At 40.3% G+C, this 24,339-nt stretch overlaps 1 protein-coding gene and 1 non-coding gene across 3 annotated transcripts in view; one reads left to right on the top strand and one right to left on the bottom strand.

Moving 5' to 3' along the window:
• Nucleotides 1-24,339, top strand: part of LOC107226749 — a 38,727-nt gene that overhangs the window by 5,572 nt on the left and 8,816 nt on the right. For both annotated transcript variants that reach the window (XM_015667657.2, XM_015667658.2), the window contains exon 2: nucleotides 23,994-24,237. In XM_015667657.2, coding sequence (XP_015523143.2) covers nucleotides 24,073-24,237 — 165 coding nt within the window. In that variant the 5' untranslated portion in view covers nucleotides 23,994-24,072. The remainder of the gene's footprint in view (nucleotides 1-23,993; nucleotides 24,238-24,339) is intronic.
• Trnag-gcc lies at nucleotides 22,855-22,925 on the bottom strand. The gene has a single exon. It is a non-coding gene; the product is annotated as a tRNA-Gly (tRNA).

Here is a 24,339-nt window from a genome sequence, read left to right on the forward strand (position 1 = left end):
CTGTGCAGTTATATGGCATAGATTCGCAAAGATTACACGTCTTTTCTACATAGTTTCTATTTCTCTTTCTTATGATTATCATCGTACGATCAAGTTCGTGCGTGTGACGTGCTGCCGGGTGGAATATTATTTAATCTGAACGATCTGCCAATTAAGAAGTGAAAACTAACCGATCCGCTGCGCCGCACAAGGCAGACGATGATGACCGGAGGTGTTATTGTACATATATGATCGTGTTAGGAGGCAGGCAGGAAAAGAGGCCTAGATTCGTACCGCGTCGAGATTTCCAGCCGGAAGTTGATTAGTAAGAAATCATTATAGATCATACACCGCAGCGTTACAGGATTTGTAAATAGTTTTTATTTCCCGCACGATCGTCACGCTATAATTCAATATACCTCTACCCACACCTATTCGTCGTAATGATCAGTTCAATGATTTTCGATGTAAAAATGCGAGCACTTTTTCTTTACTTCAGTTCATATCATCTACGGAAGATTGTTGAACGCGCATTCGCGCAATAATACGAACATCACTCGTTTTCAGGGACAGCGCAGAGGCATATATATATATACGTATATGCAAAGGTTGTATGCCGACTAAATGCTCGCGTGATATACACGTTTCATTGACTTCCGGTGAAAGACGTCGGGAGTCTCTTTCGTCCTCCCATGTCTACGTCTACGACTATGTTTATACATGCGTAGCCAGGGAAAGGGGGAATTACGGTCAAGAGGGTAGACGATTGTAATATACTTTGTACATACCCCGCAGGAAATCACTGTAGGAGTGTAATAGGTGTGTTATAATCAGCCTTGTATTCTCTTGTTCAGCGTCGAATGAGAGGAACGAGGAAAAGAAGGTGAACGAACATTGGGTTTCGACAACGTGAACATGGAGTGAAAACTTGACCAATACACACGTATCTAACGAACGTTTCGTGTTCGCGAATAATAATAATAATAACGATGATGATGATAAGTGTGCATGGTTTGTTTTACTACCACGTGGCTGTATCTGCAACAACACGTGTTGGGAATTAATGAAGGTTCCCAAATGAAAGAACGGAGGAGCGAAAGAACGAAAGAACGAATAAGAGAAGCGATTATAGTGCGAGTCCAACCGGTTTCATCTCCCACCCCGGCCTTCGAGGCGACAGACACGCATATAGGTGTAGAGGTGTGCGTGCAATACGAGCGTATATATACGACTTGGTACACGAGAGAGGTTGCAGGCTGCAGGCTGCAGGCTTGTCATCTCCGTTGGCATTGAGCAATCTTTTCCGTCTCTGTCATTTTCTTTTTTACTTGTCCGGTAAAATTTTTTTCTTCCTTACTCTGCGTCGCTTACCCCGTCCAGTTTATTACGGTCGTTGTTAGATGCTACAGTTTAACGGCACACCTCTGCGTCTATCTCTCGATTTTACGCCGCGTGAGTCGTGGCGTGTATTATTACCGAAAAAAGTTGAGAGGGATCGTCGTGTTATAGGATAAAATGTTTATCATAAAAAAGCTCGGCTTCTATGTAATAATGCATAAGAGAGAATTGAAACAAGTATAAATAATACACGTAGACAAAAAGTTGGAAGTGAAGAATCGTCGTGTGAAGAGAAATGAAATTACGTGCAGCTGCAGGCTCGTATTTTAGTACATACCTAGGTCTCTTTTATCCTGGAATTTATATGCAGCCAGCTCGGCTCTATCTCGCAGAAGACGCGCGGGATGGCCGGCGATGATGATAAAATGAAATATCTATCCACGTTTTACGTACGCGTTGTATAGGCATGCGTGTATGATAATATGGGTATATTCACGTTGAGAAATTTGAGCTTTTTGGGCGTCTATGCTGCAGGGATTTATAACGTGTATAATTCTTTATACCTTCTCTTCCGCCTCGAGTGTGCACCGCGTATTACAGATATACATGTATATGTATACATGTATGTATCGTGCACGTTGTATCCGTAGGCATTTAAGTGGGCGGCGTACAACTTTGCCTTTCTAAACCAGACGACCAGGACCCCCGAAGAAGGTGAAGGTGCGTAGCGCGGTGAATGCAATTTTTCATTTTAATTTTCTCACTGTACGAAAGACTCGAATTTAACACGTGCGACAATATATTGGATATCGTTGAAAATTGATAAAAGCTCTGTCGGAGGGAAAACGTTCCTGGATACGAAAGTTATTTAAGCAAATATAAGGAAAACCGAGTGTAAGTAATGTGTAAATTTTTTCCAATTCTTCTACCTCTCATCTTTGTGACTCGTAAATTATTTGCAAAAAGTCCTCTAGTCGAATGAATGAAAAGAATGAATTAGTAGTCTAAAAATATACGCCCACAGTGTAAGAATAAATTTAACTGCAGGGAGAGAGAGAGGAGGAAAAATGACTCGGGCGGTAAAAACACGAGATGAGAGTAGACGAAAAAGAAACAGAAATAAGAGGAAAGGAAAAAGAGAAAGTGCAACGGAGGGATCAGAAGGGAAGAAGACTCGGGCTTCGGCCTCCGCCCTGTGACGGCACGTATAGTACGAGGTATATATTTAGACGACGAGAAATTTTTGGTGATTCACTCAAGTGATATATATCGCTGTGCAGTGCTTAGTGCGTGCCTGTATACCTGGAATATCCATGCATATATCTATACATATATACACACTGCATGGTACCTACGGGGTACAGACATAGTGGCAACCGGAAGTCGTGGAATGTAGTCTGGACTAAAATAGCCACGTCGGTGCTTAACGCACGTTAGGAGGATTGGGTCGTACGCTTGTGTCGGAATAGACCAGACTGCGTCGAACCCCAAAAGGTAGTCGCCGCTTACTTTTTTAGGACTCGAAAAAACGAGAAGGAGTTGAGAAGAGGGTGCGAATGAGACGCTTCGCTTTGAATTAGACTCGCCGCATTGCGTTGCAGACGTGTCGCAGCCTTGCGGCTTAATTACCGAAGCTGCAGTGCCCGCGTTTAACTGCGATAATACGATTAACAATCCAATCCCAGACATAAATACTCGAGGAGCAACGATTTGAAGGTACGCACATACGCGTACAACAACGTCGTGGTCGCGGACGCGTGCGAAAAATAAAAAGCAAAATAGATGGTATAATGTTTAAAAAACTGATCCTTGCACCTCGTCGGAGGACCGCGGCACGGACTCGTGCAACAATCGCGAACCACGTGCGAATTCGCCTCGCTATCGTGCCGTATACTGAGAATTCCGAGAAATGATGCAGCTCCCGCTGCATGCAGCATCCGAAGTTCCCGACCGTCCGGTTCTTCGCCCTTCGCGACGATCCGTTATTGCGCGAGATGCTCTTGAAGCGCATTTCTCCTCCGATGCACGCATACCTGTCTGTGCAACCTGTGCACGCATTGATACCGCAAGCTATTTTCACCGACGCGACGCGACGACGAATTCTCTCTTTCTCCCTCTCGCAAGTAATCTCCTTTAATTCTCCTTGAACCCTACTTTGTTTCATTTATGTACCTATAGCTGCAAGATTCCTCGGAGGTAGTAGGTTGCATTATTTGACACTGTAGCTTATCGAGTAGGTATTAACAATTACCAAAGATAATCGATTATTTTTTTCCGATTGATCGAGTATAATATACTATTTATCATGTTCGCCACCAGGTACTTGAGCCATTTATCTAATCAAAGAATTGGAACAAAAATTTTTGAGATCTCTGTTACTCTCTGAAACACAGATACACCGCGACTGCTCATAGAGTATGTCAAATTTTTACCATTATTGATACGGACGTCGATCGGCGGGAATTGGGAAATTCCAAAATATAAATAAATAGACAAACCTATCGATAAACCGGTCGGCGTGTCGATTGTACCTACTTGTACACAATAACACGGCCGTCGTGTCGTTCCGGTTAAAATTGTGCAAATTACGAAATGAACCTTGAACGTGATACGGTAGCTCCGACGGGATGGCGGCGGTAAAAAAATAACGAGAGCCGAGGTGTAACATGAAGCGTTCGTTACACGTGTCGTAGTTGGTACTTGGCGACGTATACGATGCACGATACCCAATTGGTAGTTCAAAAATCATCTGTAGCGATTAACTTTTACACGAAGAAAAAAAAAATGTAATTTATTTTATCTACCGTACCAAAGCATCGTCATCGATCACTCGAGTATACGTATTATGTAGTATTTAACGAACGAAGAGAATTTGTAATGAATCGTCGTGTCGCACACCTTGCAATTAACCCTGTTTCGTGAACGGTCGGCAGGTTGTGGTTGTACATATACACATACGTTACACGTAAGTTGTGATCAAAGTTGTTACACCTTCATAAAAACGTGCCTATTCATTCGTATACATACCTCGGGTGCATTGAATGAAGTCGTCGGCATGACCGTGGCTGTGCGGATTCTGCTATGAATTGGCGTTAACTATGTAATTACAGACACAGACTATAGCCGCGTTTCCCTCCCAGGGCTGACATATACCTATGATTATATGAATGAAGCCCACGGGAAACGGAAATCTGTTATTATCGATCACGGCGTGCGATCCATCGGCTCTGATGGTTTTCTCTCTTTATTTTAAACTCATGTGGACGAATTGTACGTAATTCGAATGTGCCGCTTAGAAATTTGACAAAATTTTGTTATCATCATTTATATTACCTGTAATATACGTACAATTGTATGAGGTGTAGGTTTTCAATTTTTTCCGACACTTCAAAAACACACGGGTCTGAAAAAAAGCGTTTTTTTTTTTTTTTCTTTAAACTGCATGGGATGTTCTTGGTAAATATTATGTTTTCGAGTGTACTGAATCCAAGAATGACTTCCATTTCCCTCCATCGCGTACAGTATTCTTGCAAAGCACAAGGTGTTTGCATAAAAAAAAGCAGCACAATAATGACAAAACCACCATTTTATTACAATTAACTGCAGAATATTTATTATAAGATTAAACAAACAATTTCATTGTAAAATGTATTCATCATTCCGTGTTCATTCTTTGCGTCTATGAAATCTTTTTTTCTTCTCTTTAATACTTCTCCGAACACGCTCCAGCTTTCCATTTTCTGTTTCCCTGTTCGTATTTATTCTTGAGTCTCACTCTAATATATATTAGCTGGACGTAAGAAATCACTTCTGCATTTTGATTTTTAGAATCAAGAATAGGATACCAAATTTTGAATTAAACGGGAGTTTCACTCTAACAAGTGAAACTACAAACACGAGTTCAAGAAAAAACCTGACCGCGATGGAACTTTTTGAGTATTTTTCCCGGCTTGAGTGAGTGAAAATCTATAAGATAAGGTATAAAAAATCTGTGCAGTTTTTTAGTCGCCGACCTGTGTTATAATTCAGTGTATCTATAAGGTTACACAATATCGCTTTATATTTACTAGCGTATAATATTATAGTCTCGCCTAGGTTTGTTCGGACTATATTGAACATACGGTACGATTCGTCTGACTAGCTGTCTGTCTGTCTGTCTCTCTGTCTGTCCGTCCACGTATCTATCAAGCGGCGAAGCAGAAGGCCGCTGCCCGTAACACCGGAGGAATTTTTGATCGTTCTTTCCTTTCCGAGTTGGCAAGCGCGCAAGTATACCTATAACGCCATTGCGATGGAGACGAGCTGGCAGGATGACGACGACGACGACGACGGCGAGGAACGTGAAGGTATGTAGCGGAACTTTGCCCCGTACGTGATCCCTCCACGCGGAAGAAGAAGAAGAAGAAGGAGAAGAAAATGATGAGATATCCGCTGCCTCGAGCATGCCCATCGTTATCGGTTCGTTCCTCTTTCAAAAGTGCAGATAAGCGTCTTTGTTTGCACAAGATGATAATAAATAGAATGCGTGAAACTTTGTCTTGTTTGAATGGTGGATTTGTATACTCGAACCCGTAATCTCTAAAACAATATTCGAGACGATATTGTATAATCGGATTTTTCTCTATCTTCTCGATAAGAATGAATCGTTTGCGGCATGAACAAGGGTTCGAAGCTTGCCTCCGTTACTCGTCATGCAATAATAACGATGCGTAAATTTTCTGATAGCCGCGCAACAGCTGCGGGAATATTTTCTGCGTCACGTAAAAATTAGGTGGTATAAAATGATTGTCGACAACCAATGGCAAAATTTAATTAATACGCCGGAGTTGTAGCGACAAAAATGTATTTTGTATTTTTGTAAATTTGAAAGCATAGACAAAATTTTCGTCGAATCAGTCATTTGCTGATTCAAGTTATTCACCTTCCGCAGCATTGGCAGCGCTGTTTTCCTGTTTGACGGAACTTGATCAAGCGTTAAATGAAAGGATGAAAATAAGAAAAACTGTGATTTGTCGTTATGTATGCGCTGTACTTGTACATGAGGCTCGTCGATTGTGAAATTTAACACCAACGTAAAGTATAAAAGGCTTGCGGTTACGAGTGATAAGAAGAAAGTTCTCCATAAAATTGCGAAAACATGAGTTATATCTTTTTATGTACGCATAATACATATACAATAATGTATATTTTGGGATTTTATATTTTCTCGGAATTCGGAAGCGTTCCTCTAACTCCCAAATCTATGGTCTACCAAAAGAAACCGTACCTACCACAGAGGGAAAAAACACACGGCTTACCTATTCGAAGGCTCAATTGTCGTGTTCGTCGTGTAGGAATACGTGTCTCTTGTCGCAGGTGTAGGTCACTTAACAACCGTAGCTCCTTACTACGATTTTTATTTTCTTCATTTTACGAAAGACGAACGAACGTACAAAAAAGCACCGTATTTCCGCGTCTATTTGCAATGCATGTACAGTTGAAGTGAAAAATAGTATGTCACGAACGGTTTACGTTGTTATATGGATACTTTTGCTTATACACAATATACATGCATGTACGTACCTATAACCAAGTACAATTAATACAACTGCACTAATTTGATCTGCATTTTACGACTCTGGTATAAATTTATTGAACCGAAGCACGCGGTGCGGCTTTCATTATTCGAGTGATACGTTATGTACATAAAGTGCGCATAACTATAAAATAAACGCGTTTGAACCAGTTAAATGAACTAGTTTTGTTGTATAAACTTCACACACTTGCGCAGAGACCTGCTGCAGCAGAGAAGAAGAATCACTGTAGAACTAGACGAGCGGGTCGCGATTTACGTACATATCCGACAATCCAATTAAGTAGCATAAAATTGAAAATAAAAGAATATTGCAACAAGGTGGAGATATATTTGCCTGTAGTACGTTATACCGTGTGAGAAACGAGGTCGCAGTTCTCAAAAAAAAAAAAAAAAAAAGGGGGAGCGGAGGGGGGATAAAAAAGAAGCTTTCCACGAGTCTGGAAACTCCGTATAAATACTTGAATTAGAAACCGTATTTATTGCGTATTTGGATATATATATATATATATACATGTATGTATAGTTTTGTATATAACGTGTAAATAAAATGATTCTATGCGTTTTATGTACGGAAACGCACGCGCGTATAGTAGACGATGAGAAACTGTACCGACGAATGTATGCTTACGGAAATAATACGTGCTACCGGTTTTCCGTCGTCGTTATTGCAGATATATTATCGAGGACATCGAGCTGCTGCTGCTGCTTTTGCTCTGTCCCCAGTTTGCCTTTTAAGATTAATTAGAAATCGGCGTCTATCTGTGTTATGTGAATCTAGGTATACGCATGGTGCGTAATTTTACCTACTTTAGCGATATATCGTTGAAAATTTCACCGACTCGTCTCACCTCATTTTTTACATCCCGTGCAATTCAGACCGCAGTTTTCTTATGTCCGAATCGAGTTAGATACTTGAAAATTTCCTCCCGACCGTAAGCAAAGTCTTACCGTATATTTATAACGAGGCTGAAGTTAGTGAAGTTAATGCATCGCAACGTTGAAACAAAAATTACTATTTTTCTCCTTTAGAATAGCTGAAAAATTTGAATGTACCAAATCTGAGTTTGTTGATACGTTGTATTATCAATTTAGTAAATTTTAAGTAATTGAAATGTTTGAAAAATATATAACGACCTTTTCCGAAGATGCATCATTGCATTAACGTTGCAAACTTCAGCCTCGTTATTTATACTATAATAAGAAATAGCAATAAATTTTAGTGAGAAAAAGTCAGTCCTGTACTACCATGTATCAGGATGCAAAATGATACCGTTATTTTTACTCTTTGAACAGAAAATAACGTACGGGGGTAAAAGAATGATGTATTTTTGTATTTAAAAGGTTGAATGAAAATAGTTTTCATCGGAATTTTTGTGATATAAAATAACGCATCCGATTTTTCGTGATATTACTTTACTTGTCGCGCATGCTCGACGAAACAGTTTACCGGTAATATGTCCATAAATGTAAAGAGAATAAGTTGTATCAATTTTTCGTTTTATGCCCGAACACACGACACGCGCCTTGGCAAATTCTTGACGATCCGACACATGTGTATAAAGTTTCATTCCTTCAGCGTTTTCGACGGTTTTGTTTTCTTCCACGGCACCGCGTGTAATCCCTATCTCGCGTTTCAGTCAGCGATTCGTTCATTCATTGATTCAGCACAAAGCCGGCGTTCGTTGTTCCTGTTATCGTCGAGGTGCCTGACTCCGCCACTGAATGCGGCACATCCGTTCGTTCGTTCGCTCGTTCCCTGGGTTTGTTTTATACAAATTTCATATACCTGCAAAGGTACACGTACATCGCGCACGCGGTGTCAAAGGTGTACCTACGGGTATAACAACGATAATAATAGAGAAACAACGGACCCCTCGTGTGGAAAATGACATCCGATCCTGTACAGACTGCAGTTACCTTTACAAACGCACATAATACGAACCGCGATTCAACAAAGGCGCGTTTCGTTTACTTTTTATCGTTGTATCACACGCTCGCGACAATCGATGGGTTCACTGAACATCGATCAGCTGCGCGTCGTTTTTCACCGCCATTCGATATCTTCCTGTAACAGTGAATGCCGCGGAAAAGTCAGCCTGAAAGTATTTATACCTTACTACGTAAGTATTGGTCGGAGTTGAAGGGAAAACTATATATTCGTATAAAAAAAGGAACGTTTATGTCTATGTTACAGATTTTCATTGCGGAGTCTAGAGATTGTCCGATTGTGATGGTAAAATTTTCCTTCGCGTAACATCTCACTCGAATTACTCGAAAGCCATTCGAATAACACGTTTAATATAAATTTAACGGCGCGTTGAATTTCGTAAACTTCGTACGTGAAACTCGTACTTCTAACTGCCGAGGAACAACTGAAATCGATAAGCGTATGCATGCCACGTATTTGGCGAGAGCTACGTTTCGTACCTGCAAATCGAGCAGGAAGTAAACGGCGGAAAGAACAAACGGGGTGCCGGGGTCTAATTCGTCTGTAATCTACGATCTGAGAAACGAACGATTGTAACGCGTACCGACGACAAAAGATACCCGATGCAGAGGGGACTTTCTACCCACTGTGCCGCGTCGCGCGATAATTTTGCAACCGTTGAATCGCAGGCTCGAAATCGAGCGACGCGATCATCTGGCGGAAAAAAACAACTTCGGACAAACTCGAAAGAAAATCGAAAAATCGAAAGTCAAGCAAAGTATCGGAGAAAGACGGAAACAGGACTTTTGGGTTAGATCGAGATGGTGTCGAACGATCTTCAAAACACATTCAAACTGATTTGAATTTTTAGTAGCGAGAGTGTGCCGCATCCGCATATGTTTCGAAACTTTCGATTCGCGTTACAGCTGTACAATATAGCATTCTTGACTCGATTCGGCTTTCCTATAAATTCATTAACATTCGTTTCTAATCATCGCAGCGTAAAAGTGCTCAAGCTATATATATATGTATATATATATGTATGTATGTACGTATATCTATAAGGTGAGAATCCGGTTGCAATCGGCGTTCGGATACTACTTTTTTCACACTCTGCTCCTGCATATCTCATCTCTCATCAGATGTAGCATGCATATTATTTGATCCTGGATGCTGGCGTGAAAAGCAATTAACGATATCTAAAATAGAATTGTCGTCATCGTTGTTCACTCCGCTATCTGTCGTAGGCGAAATTCTTCGCGAAATTCAACAGAGTTTGAGCTTTGTACTAAATTGGCTATGTTGAAGCGAATTGACCAATTACCGCAGATCTCTTCGCGCGTGATTCTACACTTGAATCGCCCACTTATATATTCGTTGTAACAAAAAAGGCAAACCCTCCTCCACTGTCCGTGTGACCTTTTACAAAACTCATACGTTTTGCAAGCAATTTATAAAGCACAGTGATTCTTGAATACAATTTATATTATTCTTTACTTTTTAATCGCGTCCCCTTTTCAACAACCTTGGTAACCAGGTATTTAGAATGCTTGTTAGTCCAGTCTTTGGAGCATACGAATATATCATAAGTCGAAAGTGGTGAAAATTGATTCGACAAATCGTTTCCAGATTTATTTTATATTACATGTTCTCAAAGTATAAATTATTTAGGAACGATTTTATAAATGTGCGACGTGATTACGAACCGATTGGTGAGATTCACCAAGTTGATAAAAATTCCGCGCTCTTCGTTACGCGTACAATTACTAATTAAGTGCAACGATAGCGCAACAGCTAAACAATCTACGTTAATTTACGATATCTTCACTTGTGGTACAAGCACATGTGTATATGAATACATACATATGTGCACTCAAAAATTGTACGAATAGGAGAGTGAAATCATCGCGCAGCCCACTTGCCTGATTTTTTGAAAGTGTGGTTAAACACGCTCTCCACGCGAGCATTATATACCTATATACGTGTGTGTGTGTACAAGCTACTTGCGGCACGAATTATATCGTATATGTTACATGTACCTACACACGTAGTTTCGTGTATGCGTCTCTCTCTCTCTCTCTCCGATTGCGCACACCGAATCACAAAAAATAATGGAATTTTGACCTCTCGAGTCTGATTTAACATTATACCTACACTGCACGACGGATTCAAGTAGCTGTCGTACTTGTGGTAACCCAGTTTATTCACAGACTTGTGATACTCCGTTAGAAGATTAGTATTATTTCATTCATGATTCGTTTTGCGTTCGAAAATTTTCATCTCGACGTTGGCGTATAAAAAGGGCGCAGCAGCTCCATTCTAGACGCAATCCTGAACAAAAACACTCAAACAAATTTTCATTCGACGCAAAAATAAAGAAACGGCACGAATTCTACGAATTTACTATTGCGGTTTCTTACCATCCGTGCGGTTTCTCTATTGCTGCGTGAAATGAAAATTTGTTGCGAGATTTGTGCATAGAACGGAGCTGTCGAGTCCTTTTTCGCGCTCAAGATACGCGGACTTCGATATTTGGAGATGATATGTCAACGTCGAAATCGACCGGGGCATCCCTTCGACATCAATTACACAGACATTCTTTTCGATATTCGGAGTATTATAAAAAACAAATTTTGTCGTCTTTTATGATTATTTGCAACCGCGGTACTTTCCGAAGGGAGAGAATTTCCTGGCCTTTACTTGTTTTACACATGCTTATAGTTCAAGTGTCATAGTATGCAGACACCGCATATATCGGTGCAGTGTGTAGAGGCACACTTACACGTCCGCTTTCTAAAGAGGCCGATTCGAGACCGAGGTGCGGCGTGTTATACACGTAAACGTGTGTATGTAATACATGGAAAAGAGATGATGTGCCTTTATACAGTGGGAATACACCTGCGATGACGATTATCATTCCTGGGCATCGTTTATTATAAATGGGTAGTGCGTTGCGTACCATTCATGTCCAAATTATGGGTGGAAAATTATTCGCGGAGTAAACTCGACCGAGACATTGATTGCCGCGTTTGCAAGCTGAAGCAATGAGAGAATTTCGGATGTTGCCATAATTGATGAAAATTAACACGTTTGGAATGTTACAGTTGCGTTTACGATGCGAGGAAAATATTTCTTTCACGTATACATATTATTGTACAGAGAAAATAACATAACCTTTGGTTGTTTTCGAAATGCTCGAAATGAAGAATAGACGTCCGAGACTTGAAATTGCTATAATTTCGCGGAGAGAGAGAAAGTGCCACTTGCAACTCGGGGTTCGTTCGAGCTTCGTTAGCTCTCGTTGATTTCGCTTATTTGGCGCAACTGGTGCGTTTATTAACACGTGTACGTACGTAGGCATGTGTGACATACGTGGTATACGTATAGAAAAAATAATAACCTAACCCAACCTAACATACCCTTGATCATAACGGACGTGGATATCGGCCGAGTGTGTAGAAAAACTTGCGTCCTGGTCACGGTTCGAGAATCCTGCTTTGGCAACAAAAGATGAACCTTGGCCGACTCTGTTGCACGACCACCACCAGCGGCAGCAACGGTTTATAATCGACTGTGTAAAATTTCTAACGAAAAATATTTAACCTTCTCTCGCATATATTTTTGCACTACGAAGTTACAAACTTATTAAACACGGTGCGCTTGTGCCTTGTGTCAGATAGGTACGTTAAATCTGTGCATTACCTGCAACATGGCTAATAGTCAAACAACGAGTCATTCGTCATTTCCACCACGTCGCTTCCACGATTCTTTATTTTTTTTATATTTTCTTTATTTACTTTATTTTCAATACATTGCAACTAGGCGCAGAATATATGTGTCTACTCGCGAAATAGAAAGTTATCGCCAGATAGATAACGAACATATACAGTACAGAATATCGTAACAGCGTGTATGCAACTGATTTGCACTACTTTCCGAGGCTAGTCACCTTTTCTTTTTTTTTTAATATTCTAGTCTTGAGCCTGAATAAATTTTCTCGTCTCTTCCGTCGTTTGACGATGCCTCTTTCGTCTGGGTGAAGTAAAATTTAGAAGGTGTAAAAGAAAAAAAAAATAAATAAATAAAAAAGAAACGGGTATAAGGGAACAGGAATTATTTCATTCGTGACCTAGATTTAGGTTACAACTTATACATATGCCTATACCTATAATCTTAATCAATCGGAGAAAGTTTATATTATACGTTGTTCAAGACCATTGAAGCTAACAACTGTCGTACACGCGTACGTAAGTACCCATAGGCTTAATGAGAATTCGCAACATATGTCGCGTTATATAGAGTACGCGTATAGAATGAATTCGTATCGAGACTTATTTATTACGTAACCGATCGATCGGTAAATCTCGAGCGATCGCGGCCGCATGCGGTATACCTTTACGTCTGGGAAATACTGCCGTTGCAATTTCCATCTGTTTCAACAGCGAATGTTTTTTTAAAGCACTTACAATGCCCCTGCATCTATAACGAGGTTCACGCACTGTAAACGATATTTTCTGTGCTTCCCCAGACGGGCGCGTATGGACATTTATTCATTTTATTTCTCTTCTTTCTAAACCGGTTTCAGAGACTAGCTGCGTCCGGTTCTCTAGGCATCGACAATTGTCGCGTTACGTAAACGATCGAAACCGTTGCAAAGATTTTTTTTTCTCGATCGGCCAGCGATGGTCAATGACGCGCCTATGATACGTCTTTCTTCACGTGCCGGCCCTTGATAATATATGTTCAGCTCGTTGCGGTTCTGCTTCTGAATATCGTCAAATACACTTCTTTTGGAAAAACTGTCCACTCGTCGAGACCTTGAATACCTTAGACATATAAATAAAATACAAATTAAAATTTCTAGTTATAAGCAAACATACGGACAGACAGAGAGACAGAGAGACGTTGCGTTTTATAATGTATATTTAGAGAATAGATTCTGATTACGCCTGTATCTCGTTGGAATTACAATTTTTTTTTTTTTTACTTGCAGGCATTTATTATCAGAGTTACGGTTACGTTACACCACACTTACCTGCTCGTAAGAATATTTATACACATTATATACGTATACATATATTCGCGTGCCTGTAAAACTTATCCAGTCTATAAATATGCTGTGATTTTTTTTTTCTTTGTGGTCATTAAACGCGCATATGTATACGATTAGCCGGTTAGTTGACCCCGACATAACGTATAAGCTAATAATTGTAATGACTGTTACATCCCGGAATTCCATTTGTTCAAATTATCGTGTGTATAAATGTATATATGTAACTGCAGACGTTGAATTCAATGAGGCTGAAGTTAGTAACGTTAACGTAACGATACATCGGGAGAAGAAATTATTATCGGACAATTCTAGGATGACTTTTCAAAGAGTTGGTTTTTTCAGAATTAGTGTATATTTTGTTTACAATGATTTATTGAAATTTCGGAAAGTCGTAAAGATGCGAATCAGCGATTCTTCCTAAACATGCCATCGTTACGGTAACGTTACACTAACTCCATCCTTGTCAAATTTAATGTCTGCCATGGACTTTCGACGATAGGCATTTAAAAAAGTCCGCGAGCAACAATTATTCACATTCTCACTCACTTTTCGTATCGTCGTCATTATCACCGTCATTTCTCTTCTTGTTTAATTTTTTTTTTATTTTTTTTTTTTTTTTTACCTGGACTATTTCCTTTTCCTCGCCGCAGGCAACAAATAGGTGCCTCAAATTTCAACCGTTATCGTTAGAAAATACCGCTGCGGTAAAAGTATAATACCTGTAATGATCGTCAACGTTTTTTTCCGACCATTTTACGTAATGTATTATACTGTAGGTATAACCTGGGACTGTGCAACGAAGGAAAGAAATGATTTTCTCGCCAAACTGCTGCTGCACAGAATTATTCAGCTGTGTAACGGCCAATACCCTCCGATTAATTGACCGTTAAATATATAATCGATTGGCGACGATCGGCTCGCATAACTTGAGTAATGTAATACTTGGCTGCTGTTTCCGTCTCTTTAATCCGGTAGAACCGGAGAATTGAGACCGATACTGTAATACATATATGTAATATCAAGGTTCATTTCACATTAAAAAAAATCGTGGAATAAAAATTTGTTACGTGAGAATTTTTCCACGCTGACGGGCCAATTAATTTTTTTGAGATACTTCATATTCATTTTACGAATGTGGGGAGTAAGAAGACCTTTTTTTTTTTTTTTACCAAGTTATTAGTAAATTGGTGATTTCTATTTCTGAGAATGAGCTACACTACCATGATTTTTTTTTCAAAACCCTTCAAACGACGATGAATCGTTCATCAAAGGATATGAAGCATCAAAAGGATAAACTGAGATATCGGTATGGAAAAATCCCAAACTACACAAATTATTATCACAAAAATTTTTACGATTTAAAATGATGTTTGATCCAAATATTGAATCGATTATCGACTAGGTTAAATTTATTTGAAATCAGCTGTCCTTGTCGCCTTAAATCTATGTAGGTATATAGGTGATACTTTCTTTTTACTATTTCGCCTTAATGATTTGATACAAATTTCTATAGACAGTTTCTCTCACACACACACACACACACATATATATATATACGTAATTTAATCTCGTCTACTCGTATACGATATGTGCATACATCAAAACTAGATGAGGTCCAATTAACCGTATATAAAAACTATCAAATTTTTACGAGAGCTGGCGTTAATTACGAATCGTAATCGAGACTAATTAGGCATATATGAACTTGGTGTGTAATGTAAACTTCCCATAGTTTTCATGTTCCATCGTGAAATCAGTGTGACCTTTGGATGCATACACTAGCTGAGATTACGCCAGAGCGATGCGAGAGAGACGGCCAGGAAACAATTTATTTATTCGCCAAAGCAATTGTTGTAACAGTACTGATGTATACTGCTGCAGCTGAGCTCAGGCTAGAAAGTTCGCCTCAACATCTCTCTCTCTCTCTCTCTTTCTCTTTCTCTTTCTTTCTCCTTTTCTTCCTCTCGCTACCAGTTTTCATCTCGCAATCAGACGCCACACATACATGATACTAAGTACGTGAAACTACGAAAATAGTGTATTTTGTGAAACGAAACGAAGACTGAATTATTTCCATGGTTGAAATAAGAGTGCAAATAAACCGCGAATGAAACTAAAAGAGAGGCCTAAATCAACGTGTGACAGGCTAAAAGTATGTGTTAGGCGTATTCCTGACGGCCGCATGTATGCATATACATCGAATCGAAAAAAGAAAAAAAAAAAAAACAAGTCATTATCTATCCGGTTCAGAAAACCGCTCGAGGTTTTAAACTGAGGAGAAGCCGGTCGGCGTTCCTCGCGCGTTGTTCCGACCTCCTTTAGGACCGGTAGAACTTGAAGCGCCGAGGTCCTCTTCCTCCTCCCTCCTCCTGTTCCCCACTTTGACAAAGAAGCACGTTTTCCGGTTTCCTGACTTCGCGAGGCGTCGTATTTCCCTCGCTGTTAGCAGTTCGTTCCGAACTGAAGATCGGAGAACTGAGGGAAAATAAATAACGAGAGAGGAGAGAGGAGGAAGAGAGACGGAACGAACCCAAGAATCTGGCTCTTTGTTAGGAGAGGAATGGCTCCCTGCCCCTTGACGTGCCTCTCGACTCTCTGAACGCACGACGAATTCCGAACGTGTGAGTGTTATAATAATGCAAGCATGCGTGTAAAGGCGCGTGTATTGCAGGGCGTGGTTTCTACATGTGGGTATAGGTGTAATAAGTATACCCGCGTCTTTGTCAATGATCGGAATCGAATGAGCGCGTGGCTAGAAGTTGGGGGTGGGGGTAAAGATATTGAAAGATCAAGAAAATCGGAGGTTTTGCCACAATGAAAACTTGATCTGTAGAATTTAAAAACGTTGAGAGCCGTAGTATAGAAAAGTAGATGATTGCAGTGGTCGGAACATGGAATGCCAAACTCTAGAATCGTGAGAATTCTTCTCGATAATGTAGAATCGTATACAGATTTCCGATTTTGCTGTTCCATGTTTTGACCTTTCTATACTTTGTCTTTCCGTATTACTACTTGCTGTGTTTTAATTTTTCTGTGCTTTAGCTTTCCATATTTTGAAATTCTATGAAATTCTTGCTTTTAACCCGTATCCGAAGTTAGGAAATGAAAATTAGTGCTCGATCAGTGAAACGGTACACATTCGGCGAAAGAAAACATCATATTAAATGTAAATCGGGCGAAGAATCAAACGATCTGTGAATCGTCTTCTTCGGTGACGTCTATCTTACGGTATATCGTATAAATGCGGCTTGCATTCCAATTTTTATCTTTGCGCGGCAGTTATTGGTTAGACGTACAAAGACGAGCGGGTATCGCTCATTCGAAGAACACACGTCACGTATAAAGTATTTATAATATGCATAATGCTCGGCATTCAGCATTCATCGTTCATCGGACGAGAACTTCTCTTCTCACCAGCGATATATTGTACAGAGTGTAGCAAGACCGTGCTTGATAAAGGGAATAAGAAGTAGTTTACATGTACATAAAAAATACAACTATGTACAGGCATATGTGTAACATAATTTTTTACGCGTGGTCAACGCGCCGCCGATGAATCGTGATTCTCGAGTCTCTGATACGTGTGCATGTTACGCATGTAGGCGTGCATGTCCATTTATCGTCCATCCATACGTGCGAGGCATGAATGGGACTTGAAATTTAACAAGTCTCTGTGTTCCCATTTCTTCCAATCTTGTCTCGTCCAACTCCCGAATTGCTTCCAAGTAAATAAATGCAAATCTCCTTAAAAACGAAATGTATATGATTTAAACGGCTACGTTCACAGACCTAGCGCGATGGTTTAGGATTGAGATTTCTATCTATGTATTTATTTGGATTCAACTTGTGGGGCGTCCCGGTAAAATAGACCACCCTAACGTACACATTAACTTACGTATGCCGTGAATGTTTTTAACGTTGTACATAACTCGATTAGTCAAACCGCGCGAATTATCGTACTTATATTATAACAAATATTGCAAAAGTATTTGGGTACGGCCTCATGTTCATTTTACAGTTTCGGCCCCAAGGGTGCTGCAGCGGCGTAGCCGGGCAATTATACCGGCTTCAAGGATTTAGTCTATATTGTCCTCTGCTATGCTGTTACACACCTTTCGTTTGACCTCGAACCGCCGTGATCGGCGCTTGATTTTAACTATACATGTACAGTGTATACAGGCTGTAATATCAATTGAGTCGTATGATCATTGACGTTGAAAATATATGCGAAAATGACGGTATGCGGAAAGAATACGCCTTATACGTACACAAGGGTGTGCCGTAAAATAAATTTTTTTTTTTTTTTTCCAAACGTGCATCGGCACTCCAAATAGAATATCTCACAGCCGAGTATGAGCTCTTAATATTGATTTTTAAAAGCGCTATTTTATTTCTTCCATATTCCATTCAATTATCATATCGAATTTTTTTTCCTCGTAACGAAATTGAGCGGAAACGGATATTAATGTAGCGTCGAGTCGCCGCAGCTCGGTCACTCTGTGCACGTTAATTGTACAATGCATCGTGCATGCGTACGCGAGTCATTCGTAGATAGATCTGTACGTGAAATATACGGTTGAACGTGAATAATCGGGAGGCATTTCCGTTCGGTTCAACGCTGGCGTGCAGCAGCAGACGCATCGCGTTACTTCGCGCTGACACGTGTCCTGCATTTTGATTATTTATGCAAATATGATATCGTGGGTATACATTACACGTTGTGGCGCGTCGCAGATATGATTATTAGACGGGTTTGAAAAAAGTTCTTATCGCTCGAGATACGGACCGAAACCGTCTCCGATCTCTAGGTATTATTGACAGGCGTGTTTTGCGACCGTTGGTGCGAATTAGGGTGCCAAATTTGCAACCGTCCTCGCGTCTATGACCGCAGGAATCCTCATCCTGCCCACGAATGCAAAACTCTGGTATTTAACGGGTATCGAATGTCACCGCTTTTTCGCCTTTTCTTTCTTTTTTTTCCGCGCGAACGATTCTACGGCGGGATCGACGATCGCTTCTGCAGATTCTAAATTTAAAATTATCCAATTTGGTATCGGTGGTCTCCCCCTGTGCAAAAAACAGCTTTTTATTGTTTCGGAATAAAAAACGGCGCGCGATGTGTTACGTCAGGATCACTCATCGTCGCCTGCGCGCACACACAAACACAATCATGGGGGTATAAAGGCGGTAAAAGATGACACAATATCCAAAACGACGAGGGGATTCGAACCGGTGTGTACTCGTTATACCTACGCGATAAGAGTTTATAATAAAAGAGCAATTTCATTCTGGTAATAATCGCAAAACTCGACGTATCATAATATCCCCGTTGAATCGTTATTATTTATTGTCGTTGTTAATGTTTAAAGTAAATGCTCCGTGCGTTTGCGTCATCCGCGAAGGCTAAATGTCGCATAATCACGTGTATAGGTATTTATATAATAAATATTTTGAAACGTTTAGATATATACGTTTAAGATCCTTGTACAATTTGCAATAATATGCCTGCGTATATAATACAAATCCCCCTGTGTGTGTGTGTGTTCGTGTTCGTGTACGACGGTACTTACGTACGCTCGTTTTACGCTCCATGAATTTGGGTCAGTAGATTTTAAATCCGAGACGTCCTCTGACATATCTTTGTTCTCTATCATTATTTCTATCGCGAAAGTAGTCGTAGGCATGTATACATATAATCCGAGTCGCAGTCACGCTGCTGCCTGCCCGGGTCAGTAGTAGCTTGACCGAGTGTCAAACTTCGGACGTGTACGATGGAAATAATAATAACAAGAATCGCTGAAAGAAGAAGGAACATTTTTTCTTTACGTCTGTGTAAATTGTGATAATCAATACTTGAAAAATAAATTTGCAAGGCACAAATAATGTAAGTGGATATAATAATGAGAAAATGAAGAAACAAAATTGAATCTTTTCTACTCTTTTCGTCGTATAATCAAGCTTTTACAGTCATAAAACGGATATGTGTACCAAGATTCGATTTTTACTTTTATCTTTTAAGATTGAAAGCTCGCGACAAGAATTTGCTACTTGTACGAGCAAACAGTCGAGAAAGAAAAGTAGAATTAGTTAGTTCTCCCGCAAGCGAAATATCTCACGCAAGCCAGACAATTCGTGGCAAGATAATAAGAACAACAACGACGATAATGAACACTCGTACGTATTTGCATGTTCGTTACGGGTGGATGTACGTTGTATTGTATTGTATCTAGAATTATAGTATATACACGTATACGTATACGTACAGATGCAACTGTGATCTCGACTTTCAACGGTGAAGTTTAAGTTCACACGATATGATTTCAGTTCAAAACGTAGGTATTGAGATCTCTCGCTTCTTTAATGAACCAATTAATCGTGGGCAACCATGATCACGAGTATATACGATAGGCTAACGATCCCATAATTTGTGTGAACGTTGGATCATCTACCGGATATAGAGAAGAAGTAATTAGACTCTTTCGCATTCAATTTCGATTAAATTTCTTTTCGAGCCTGCATTCATCGCTTTGTGAAATTTTCAAATTCGGAACTTCAACTCTGTCCCGTTGATACTACAATTTTACGTGTTGGTAATATTTTTCGCATTTATTAAAAAAGAAAAATTGAATATGACCGAGAAAAGGTGATTTAGAGCTCATGTCGGTATGCCTGTAATCCGTAAAGTGTCGGGTAATTAACCGTGTACCTCCATGCGGATCGGGCGTCAGGCGAAATTTTTAATCTCCATGGGCTCACATGTGCCTGCATAACTCTTTACTACGTATGTATAGTCATAATGGTTCGCGCGTCACGTCGGTATAGGTGTAATAAAAAAATATTGTTTGTTCACCTCGCACACCCCACCACCACGGCGACAATGTCGATATACGAACGAGAGAGATAAACGTGTGTCCGCATCGGGCGGTGCTGATCGTGCTGATAGCCGTATCTGTAAAGAATGAAAATTTGTTTAATTAATGGTATGTCGAGTACCGATTGAATAACAAGTTATAATTTCGAAGAAGTTGATGAATGATATTTAACGAATCGCTATCGTCGAGCAACGAGTGCACAGATGAATATTGTACAGTTAGTATGTATGTGTCGAGTGAAACGACAAGAATTAGGCATCGTTCTTTATTCACCTACGTTGGTATAATTAGTACAGTCAAAATAGGTCCGAATAAAAAATATTCGATATATGGATGCATTTTTTTTTGTACAGGGGATTTCCGACCCTGAGGAACTCAAATCCGAAGTCATTTTTGAGCTGAATAGCCGGTGCTTCGAGAAAGCAGCGAAATTTGACGTCTTTTGCATTTTCCTCAGAACCTGCTATCGATAGATGAAAATTGGCTCGACGATCGGGTGGAGCGGAAAATTCTAGATCGAATTATGTGGTCACATGTCGGAAACGAAGTCGGATAAACAAATTAAGAAAAAAGAAATTATTTCACATAAATTCCCCAGATACCATCGATAAGTAGAATTTATTGTTTTTTAATTTGTCAATCCGACTCCGTTTCCGACATACGAGGACGTAATTCGATGTAGAATTTACCCGTCTACACGATGGTCAAGTCATATTTCATCTATCGGCGGCAGTTTTCGATGAAAACGCAAAAAACGTCGAAATTTTGCTGTTTTCTCGATACACGCCGTCTATGCAGGTCAAAAATGACTTTAGATTCGAGTTCCATAGGGTAGAAAATCCCTGTAAACAAAAATGCAGCCATATCCCGAATATTTTTGATCTTTGGCTGGACCAAACGTGATTATCTAGCTCGATGACGGAACTTGCACGCCTCGCAGAGAGCGGGAGAGAGTTTTCTAAGTCTACGGTCATGGCGTTGCGAGGTCTTTGCGACGCGGGTTATTTAGTCGACCGGGACCGTGGCCTTGAAACGACTGTACAGGTCCAAGTGCCATGTATAATGGTACCTCGGATTAAGGAAGAAAAAAGACCAAGAATCTCTGCAACAGCAGTGGCAAGAAACTCGGTGTGTGGCTAATTGTTTGGACGTGACGGCGAATGGGATTTTCTATTCAGCCACACTTTTATTCCCTATACACCTAGACGATTATGCATGTACATACCTAGGTGCGCAGGCATACGGGGACTTGGTACACGATATTACAGCCTTACACCTGCGAGATCGAAGGACGCGCAGATTCGAGCGCCTCTTTGTCTCACTCCTACAGCAGCCGGATGTTGCATTATGCCGTATAATACTCGTGCATGCAAATGTGCAATACGCGTGGATATATTGTTGGACGTGGTGGGTATGTGCTCGAAGGTATCCACATACGGACTCGCATACTCTGATACACGTTCAAACGTCTACGACGAGCATTCCTCCGCGTTCACGTTCTCGGTCAACTCGTGCGTATATACGTAAATATAGGTATGCATATGGACGGATTAAACATTCCTTACGTGCGGAGGTTTATTCGCATCGTGGTGCTTTTCATATGTGTAATTTGTTTGCTCGCGGTTTTACTTTTACATACTTGTATTTTATCATTTTTTATTGTTTCGGGTGAGAGGTGAGCAACGAGTTCGCGGAATTTTCATCCTTTGTGTTAGAAACCTGTACAGAAAGAATTCTTGCCCGCCTAATGTGATGTGGGTAACACACGTATGTGCGTGCGTGTTAGGCACATGGCAAGGATCGTTTCGCAGTCGGTAAAAGGCTGAGGACGATGCGGGAATTAATTTTTATCGGTTGGTCACAACTTCGTTCTCGGAGAGGTTGATAACCCCGTAACAAAAAAAATCGGAGACATCCCACTCGACGGTTTACGGAGTCCCGAGGCTGAAAACACACAAGAAAAAAACAAATCATTCGTATCGAAATAATTTCATTGTAATTGTTTATCTGTTCCAAATAAATAATATCGATGATAAAATTTCCTCGAAGAGAGGTGAAAAAGACCGTATGAACGATTAATCGGATGTGAAGACAAAGAAAAAAAAACAATTGCATCGGCCGGGAATCGAACCCGGGCCGCCCGCGTGGCAGGCGAGCATTCTACCACTGAACCACCGATGCAGTTAGACTCTGGATGGAAAAGATTCTTGATCAAGGTTCATCCGAATGTCTTAAAATAAATACAGCTGCTGTTTTAACTTGATTTTATTTTTTTTATAATTTTTTTTCATCTGCAAAATTACGTTTATCTGGTACTGGTCACGACTATCGAAATAATTGATTAGAGAAAAAAAAAACCCCATTTCTTCACGGAGGTTTTAAATCTCAAAAGTTGCAGTCTTTCGTATCAATAAAAATGGGAATAAATTTTACAACGTGTTATACGTATACCATTTTTTAAGAGTGATGCCTACTCTTTTATCGAATATTTCTACCACCATGGATGACTACGAAACGGAAAAGGCTTCGTAACCCCGTACAGGTGTAATTTTATTTATTTATTCACACAGCTATGAATGCCGTTTAACAACAGGGGTATATTTTATGTACGATTGGGTACGTAGGTGTCATGTTTACTCAAGTTTTCATTGGAAAGCCTGGCATAATAAACTGCAGCTGCGGTACAGCAGAGAGCTGAAAAGAGAGGAACACGTATAATGTTGTTGTGGCAACTGCATGATTGTTAGTATTACACCGGATGAGCAGTAATTTAACATTGTTAAGTTTTACACTTGGTCGTTAATTAATTTTATTGATGAAACGGCAGCGCGCTAACGCGAATGTAACGCGAATGTAACAATGTCCGTGAAACAATGCGTATAATACATTGTAGTACCTATACAAATTATGCCCACTCTCGTTTTTACCCTTTTAATATACAGTATCAGTCAACTTTCTCTATACCTACATGCGTACTGATTTGTATGTAACGATACGGGGAATGAATTTGGACCGCAGAGAAATGTCCGCAGGGAACGATTTTCGTTCATTAATCACGGTGATTGAAGTTATTCAGAGAAAACTGTCGTCAGTCCCACTTGTCATCCTCGTCATCGTGTAATTATCGACCCAACGTATAAGAGTGGTGGTGACACACCATCGCGGCATTGGTCCGACGACGTCCCCCGGCTGTTAAGAGACCAACCTGTACACCGTCTACATAAACCTTCTCTACGTACGCTGTTTCAGATCATTGATACGACGATGGATACGTAAACTGGGCTGCAAATGCCGTTTAAAGAATCGCACTGGATGCGGTAGAGCTAGGATGTCGTCGCAGTGTAACCACTTCGTGCAGAATGCCTGGAAGAAGGAGCTCTGCTCGAATTGCTTCAAACCCCGTGAGGAGCATTCAGAAACCGTCGAGAACAACGCGAGGTTCAAAGGAATAACGGTGACGACGAAGACGATGAACGTCGAGGCGATGCCGCAGGTAAGGAGAGGTTTAAAGAAAGGGGGGTTCGGCTTGGATGATCTAAAATCGAATCTATTTTTAGGAGTAATTTCTTTTTTTAAAGAAAATGGAAACACTCGG

This window comes from Neodiprion lecontei, chromosome 6 (genome assembly GCF_021901455.1).
Source record: "Neodiprion lecontei isolate iyNeoLeco1 chromosome 6, iyNeoLeco1.1, whole genome shotgun sequence".
Taxonomy (NCBI): Eukaryota; Metazoa; Arthropoda; class Insecta; order Hymenoptera; family Diprionidae; genus Neodiprion; species Neodiprion lecontei.